This window comes from Channa argus, chromosome 13, assembly GCF_033026475.1.
Source record: "Channa argus isolate prfri chromosome 13, Channa argus male v1.0, whole genome shotgun sequence".
Lineage (NCBI taxonomy): Eukaryota > Metazoa > Chordata > Actinopteri > Anabantiformes > Channidae > Channa > Channa argus.
Genome location: NC_090209.1, coordinates 17,274,411 through 17,281,631, shown reverse-complemented (window position 1 = coordinate 17,281,631; position 7,221 = coordinate 17,274,411). Strand labels below are relative to the sequence as shown.

Genomic DNA, 7,221 nt, shown 5'->3' with positions numbered 1-7,221 from the left:
GCTTTTTTATGCAAGAAAAAACAAGTTTGCTTGGAATTACTACAATGGTATCTACACAAACCAAGGCTTTGGGATACAAGTAAATGTTTCAAAGAGAAAAGGTTGTTGGGGTAAATGTAGAATTGCTATTACTATTATGTCAGGACCTTGTGAATCGGAAATGAATACTGATTGTACGCTATAATGGTGTACAAATCCAAGGTAAAGCAAATTCACTGACTTGCTTAATGACTCCTAAATTCATTTGAACATTTTAAGGGGTGCTTGATAACAAAGTATTACATGTTACACTCCACAAATTGGATTTGAAGGTAGATTATAACCAGTGACACTGGCCTCGAATTATGCATTCAGTAATGATGTGGGTGGCTTAAGGGTCAAATGAAATGTAGCCAATGATAATCATCCATACTGATTTGTGCTTCACTGGCTCAGCCAGCATTAATTGGGTACTATATAAAAATTCATTTGTAGTCAACTCAAGAAATACTACAGGATTTTGAGCCAAGAGTAATAATTTTAAAAGACTGACATTAATTGGTGTTTTCCTGCCTGCTATATATGCATTGTCAGATGAAATGTGACTAGTTTTTCCAAAGCATCTGTATTTAGTACAGAGGACAACTGGGTTAGATATTTGTAAGCCAGAGCAGCCACACATTGCACAAAAATTAGTTAACTTGAAGACTTTAAGAGTTTATCTTACTCATTTAATCATGTCATTTTGGTAACAAGACTACAAACTTTTAATATATAACTAGTTACAAATAAGCATGTTCTAATATATTATTCAAAATTTGGCAGATGTATTTCAGTTGGGAGGAGATGTACTAAAATCACCATCATTAGAAAAAAAAAAATCCTTGCAATTTATTTCACTGTGATGCCTTCTGGATGACATTACACTTACCCTATAGGGTATAAAGGCAGCACTGAGTCTTACCTATTACTGAATAAATGCAGACCAATCCTAAAATGAGGATCAGGTAATAAACAAAGGCAAAATCACCAAAATAATTTGATCCATGCTGCTCATATAGTCACAACACTGTGAACAATGGATCAAAACTTTTGTCGTGTTATACTTTCACATTACTGTCCCACCAAAAAAAAATCTCTAACCCTTGCCACACCCCATAAGCTGTGACTGATAAATTTCAAATGAGAAGAAGGTAAAGGTTTGGTGGGAAGTTTTAACTAGCAAACGTTTTCCCTGTGTCTTCCTTGCCTTTGTACGTCCTCTTCCCATGTGTGAAGGGTAGGTATCTGTACTTGACCATATGCTAGAGAAGAAAAAGAAAGAAAGAGAATTAGTAAAAAAACAAAACAAAAAATAAAACAATGAACAATAGAAAAACGCTAAAAAAATATATGTATGTGTGTGTGAGTATATATGTATATTTGCTATATATTGCTAGCATATAAATACTTTTTACCTTTATCTGCCTCTTCATTGTGATGCAGAAGAGCATGATGAAGTACATTACAAGAATAGGCCAAAACACTGGAACATTGAAGGCTTCAAAAAATGTGCAAATCATGGCAATGACTATGCCCTTTGTTGCTGAATGCCTGGCAAAAGAAATAAAATAACCTTATTAAAAACACTCGTCACATTTGAAACATTGTGTAAGCAAAAACATGCACTACTCTGTCACGTACTGGGCATGTACTATTTGTACATTGTGTCGGTCCCACAAGACAGGTGAATGAAAGAGCAAAAAAGCATCTGAATACAATAATGGTTTCTGTGACCTGGTCTTGAAAAAAGAACTTCCTGTCATTGTCTAAATTAACAATGTCACCAACAATCCCTATACAGATGCTAACACAAGCAATGATCTGTCTCTACTCACATTAGTATTCCTCAGTCTGCAACCTAGATTAGTCTGTCTGTCTATTTTATTCAGCCAGACACACCACTCCACTGAGTAACGTGTCTTTATTTCACACAGCTTGTTTGAAACATTGATCAAAACAAAATGTTGCCCCGAATGCTCAGAGTGATTGTATCGGCTATCAGCAAACTTTTTAAAAATATATTTAATACTTTTAAAAGATATTTAAAACATCCACAAAGAAACAAGATCTTAAATATATAATAAGGATATTTGTCCTGTGCATATACCATTTGTGTCTATGTAACAAATCTGATAACTCACAGAGATAACTATCAAAATAAAATTAAGAACAATGTTTTAACTCTTATTTGTTATTTGTAGTTTCACTTAGACACCACCTCTCTTTTACAGGAACACCAATCACATTCACACAGGTCACTAATCAATATTCGTATATCACACCTTAAGACTAGCAAACATTGTCAAAGTCAGGATGGTTCTCACATGAAGATTATCACAGATTTATAGTCTCTGGCAATCTGGAAGAAACACAAACCTGATGACTGCATAAACTGTAGGCAACAGTAACGTAGAAACCTGTTGGGAATGACTGGAAGATGCTATTCCTAAATCATGCGAAAACAAAAAGTTCTTTTGTTCTTGCATCAAAAGAAAATATGGTGGCAAACCAAGAACTTTTAATTTTTAACTTAACAATTTGTGCATTAAAGTACAAAAGGCATAAAAATTAATTAATTAAAGCGGCAAAATTATGAAAGTAAAAGCAAGGAAATACACAGCCAAAAGAGCCTACAGAGCGTCATAAGCATCTGCACATACCCTGATTGCAAATTCTTAGGTTTTTTTTAGCAGGTGATTCTTGCTTACTTCATAACGCTGTAAAATATATATATAGTATTTTTTTCCTTTATCTCTCAACCACATTGCTTAGATTGAAGAAACAATGTAGTTTGCTACAGTGTTTTTTAATTATTTTTAGATAAAAATGGAGGTCTTTAACACAAGACAAATAAGCTAATCCTGATTTCAGACCGACAGATATAGAGGAAAGTCATTGATTGTCTTAGTTACTTTATGCGTTTTTTTTCTCTTTGCTGTTGTTTTAGGAAATTACCAAAGGTTTCTTTTAAAAGATTAATAGATCACATAGGGTCACAAGCAAATACACAGATTAATTCTAACCAAAGTCTTTGGTTTATACTATAATCCTACATCCTTTTACAAATGAGCTTTGCATGACTTAACCTTGGACCACACAAGTCATTGGAAAGCATATAATTTGCAACCTCTCTGAGGATGAGAGTATAGGCACCGAGACCATGTGGAGGACTCACCAAAATTTGAATTCAGGCAACCTCCTGATGAAAGGGCGGAACTCCTCGTTCTGCTTGGTAGGAAGGGATGGGCCCTCATCTGCAGTGGAGATAGGGAAAGGGTGATATGGTGGTTAATAAGAAAATCTTCAATTATGACTCAACATTAAAATCAACAAGATAAAACTGCATCTGATGAAATGTACCTTTGATGGAAATTATACTGAACACACGTAAGTAGAATAGTCAAAAGCCTAAACAAAGGTAGAAATGCTATAGCCTGCATAACATGACAGCATTACAAAAACACTGATCTTATTGAATTAGGTAAACTTGCCTTCGTCAAGCAGTGAAGGATCCACTTTTGGCGACAGAAAAGCAATGAACAGGTTGAGATGGTAGATTCCCAAAGCATATGTTACTATATACCAACCCTGAAAAGAAGCATAAGGACCAACACCACATTAAGGTTCTCCAGGCAGCCAGTAAACATGAAAGTTCACCTTTTGTTAGAGAAAATTACATACACAAATTAGCAGAAACATTTTCTTAAAAAAAAAAAAAATTAAAACATATTAGGAAGATAAGGCACATGTGAACCATGGTATTCAAACCACTACAGGAAGAAGGATCACAAATCTCCTATAAAACAACTACAACAAAAAGATGTCCTCATAGGATAAACTTAACTTTTGGTAAATAATTGAAAAAGCTGCAAAAACTAAAAAGTAGGAGTGTTAGGTATTATACAGCACAGTACAAGAACAAAACAATGTAGTTAAATATCTTGCTCATGTTAAAAAACGCAGTCACCGAAAATCAGAAATGTTAACTTTCAAAAAAGTTTAAACACATTTTGTAACTGTGTTGTTTTTATTAGAAATAGTTACAAGACTGTTGGCTTGGATCTGATTATCCTGAGCAAAACATACAAAAGTAAATCAGGAAAAAGAAAAAAAAAAGAAATAAACAATTACCTGTAGTATGTACACTCTTATCATGTAGACAGCAGTTAGTAGTAGAGTGACTGCCCACCGCACGGCATAGAATGGCGTTGACTTGTCTAACCATGATTGATAGAGCTGTTTCAAAAATATTACACAAAGGATACAATATGTAGCCATTACACAGGTAAGACTTAGTAAATGGCAAGGCTTTAGAGAAACGCTTTGACTTTCATTTTATGGTGACAGTGATAGTGGAGTATCCTGTAACCATCAGTTCCCTTATGTGTTTCTGAGCAATACAACTTTAGAAATTGATAGCGGTTTTCTTGCTTACAGTCATGATGCATCAACATGTATGCAAGTTTTTAACACTTACATCAGAGCTGAGCGCTTCATAAATACTAGGGCTGCTCAATTATCATTTTTTTTTAAATTATTTAATTAGATTACGCATAGACTTTAAATACTTGCATATATTAAATTATTTACTAGATTATCTTGATTGATAATCTATATTATTCAACTGATGGTGCACAAGTCTTTTATTATGTTTTGTTGGTTTTTCTGACCACCGGTGAGACTTACAGTTGAAGAGGTTTTACTTTTTTTAAACAACTTTAGAAAAACAGCAAAGCATTTATATACATAATTGTTTCTGTCCACTCATCTTTGATCACTTTATCAACTTAATTTTAATCTAGCACCAGTTTCTCTCACTTGCTACACTACAGTTTATGGTTAGCATTAGTGTTTTCTAGAGGAAACGCTATAAAAACTGCCTTTCATACAAGACACTTAAGATAACTATACTATTTGTTTGTGAAAAGTGTCATGTGAAAAAAAAATTAGTTTAGGCCTGACTATCAATGTGGTCATCCCTTACATAATGTGTGTGATTAGGCGTGTCATGACATCTAATTGTTATCCAGTATGAACGCATTGCACAGAAAAATATTCCATTGATTAGCTCGGCAATTAACATCTGTCACACATGTTTATATATCATATCAAAAGTCAATTATTATTATGACAGACCCATGTGTGATCTGATGGAGATATTACCTGTCCAACCCGTGTGAAAAAGGCAGCAACTACAGATGGTTTCCCATGGATTGACTCCCCAACACTGTCTCCTTCTGACATTCTGCCAACAAAGGTAAAAGAAACAATTTGATTAGTATTAAATGACTGAAATGAATTTACATGGTTGATTTGGTGGATTTGTCATTATGTTTTATAAACAAGCCAGAATTCTTATCAGGTTTGTGATGCAAAGAGAGCAAAGTAGATTTTTTACCAAGGTACACAGTTTTCAAGTGAACAATTCATTTGTTGTTTATTGTCTGTAAAGTTCGGCCTGTTATTACAGTGGACACCACTGCAAGACCCTGCTTAAATGAAAAGCTGTACACTAGCTTTCCAAATTATAAATGTCTGAAACCATTGTAATTCATGGTCTTATCTGTATTTGCGAAGCTTTAACTTTGAGTAATAAGAACTAAAAATCTAAAAACATCTGCAAGTTTTTATTCTTTTGCTAACGATAGCCAACTGGTAGTTGGCCGTTGGCTACCCACCCCCCACCCCCGGTTTTTAAAGTTCCTGCCATTTAGTTCCGTAAAGACTCGAATCTAGTGGTATTGCCCGTGTAAAATTACTACTCTTTCGGACTGTGAAAAAGTGAAAATACGCAGACAGCCAGCAATAACGTTACCTGTATCTATCAGTACATACGGATGCACGGTGAGTGTGCACAGATCGAATAACATTCGCGTAGATCAGGGACACAGTGAAAAACGGTCAGGAAAACAACACTGAGCAGTAGCTTCATTACAATAAAAATATAATAGCCCTAAAAACCATTGCTTAACTTCAACCAATGACTTGATTATTTCTTTGACAGTTAACGTCAACGCTACTCTGAGTCCCCCCCCCACCCCACTGATTTGGTGATGAGGAGCGAGAGTATAAGCTAACCGGTTGTTCATCTTTCACATTACGGTTTAGGGTTATGTTTCAGATCTATAATCAACGTTACCAAATTCACTGTGCTGACGATTAACTTTACATGGCATCAAGAGTTACATTTAGACATGTAACATTAGTGAAAGAGGCAAAATCGTATACAACTATTCGAGGTTGGAGCTAACTAATGTTAGCTGCATAACTATTCAGGAAGGCAACTAAGTAGCGCAAGCATATATATAAAACAGTCTTTGTTAAATTTGTAACATGCGCCGCGATTGAAATGAATACTTTAATGGCGGTTTCTAACGTTTCACCGTTAAGATAACGTTACTTACGTTAGCTTACAAATTAGCTGTTGTAAAAGCTAACTAGCCATCTAATTGTACGTTGCACTTTGGCCCAACTTGCAGCTTGTGTGGGTTATGTAGTTTTAGTAACGCCTCAGTTAAGCCCTGTGTGCCCCTAAATAAATTATCATAACTACATTTCCCACAACCTCGCTGAAGCGCACGGTTTACGCACGGTAAAAGACTTTGTAGTTATGACTCGTTCGCTCCCCATTGTCATTGATGAACCCGAGGCAAATGTTGAACTACAAATACCAGGATGAAAATTAACAGTGTGACAACTCATTTCCGGAGAAACGGTGCTACGTTACGAATGGGCTCACGGCTACTCAGCTAGCTCAGTTTAAATCAAACCATTCTCGCCTAACCACATCCATATTCATTGGACAATACGGTCGTTCTACAATGTGTTTGTTGTTTCAAAACCTATCGTGTTCGGCCGTGTTTACAATCATATGAAAAAACAATGATAGGTCGTGCTTACCTGAAACGGCCACTGTGTCACTACCCGGCACTTTCTTACTAGCTAGCTAGGTAGCTACACTAGCAACCTCTCGTGAAAACTGGTGTGAACACGTCAGTACTTCCGCCAGAATTCGAACATGCGGCAGGCAAAATAGTAGAACCCCGATACAATGATGTAGGCATAGCCATGGTATAAATCAACATATTCGCATTATACTACTACTACTTTAGATGGTTTATTAATTATTGCCTTGATTAAGTCTTTGACAGTTAAGTTAGGACTAAATGTCTATTTAAATAAATCCCATTGTAATTGTGA

General features: G+C 35.4%; 1 protein-coding gene across 2 annotated transcripts; it reads right to left on the bottom strand.

Moving 5' to 3' along the window:
* Positions 1-830: 830 nt before the first annotated feature.
* rer1 (retention in endoplasmic reticulum sorting receptor 1) lies at positions 831-7,039 on the bottom strand. Of its 2 annotated transcripts, none has more exons than XM_067527711.1 (7): positions 6,922-7,039; positions 5,185-5,266; positions 4,153-4,257; positions 3,513-3,609; positions 3,197-3,275; positions 1,437-1,572; positions 831-1,283 (listed from the first exon to the last, which is right to left on the bottom strand). In XM_067527711.1, exons 2-7 carry the CDS (start codon positions 5,263-5,265, stop codon positions 1,194-1,196), a joined length of 588 nt encoding a protein of 195 aa, XP_067383812.1. In that variant the 5' UTR covers position 5,266; positions 6,922-7,039; the 3' UTR covers positions 831-1,193. The 2 variants fall into 2 exon arrangements, with proteins under 2 accessions (XP_067383812.1, XP_067383813.1); XM_067527712.1 differs by lacking the exon at positions 6,922-7,039 and adding an exon at positions 6,426-6,542.
* Positions 7,040-7,221: the final 182 nt, after the last annotated feature.

Coding starts and splice junctions, on each gene's coding strand:
- rer1 (XM_067527711.1), bottom strand. CDS start 5,265: ATGTCAGAAGGAGACAGTGTTGGGGAGTCAATCCATGGGAAACCATCT. Junction 3,610..4,152: donor TAAGAGTGTACATACTACAG/GTAATTGTTTAT, acceptor GCTTCTTTTCAG/GGTTGGTATATAGTAACATA. Junction 1,573..3,196: donor TTGCCTGAATTCAAATTTTG/GTGAGTCCTCCA, acceptor TTCTTTTGCCAG/GCATTCAGCAACAAAGGGCA.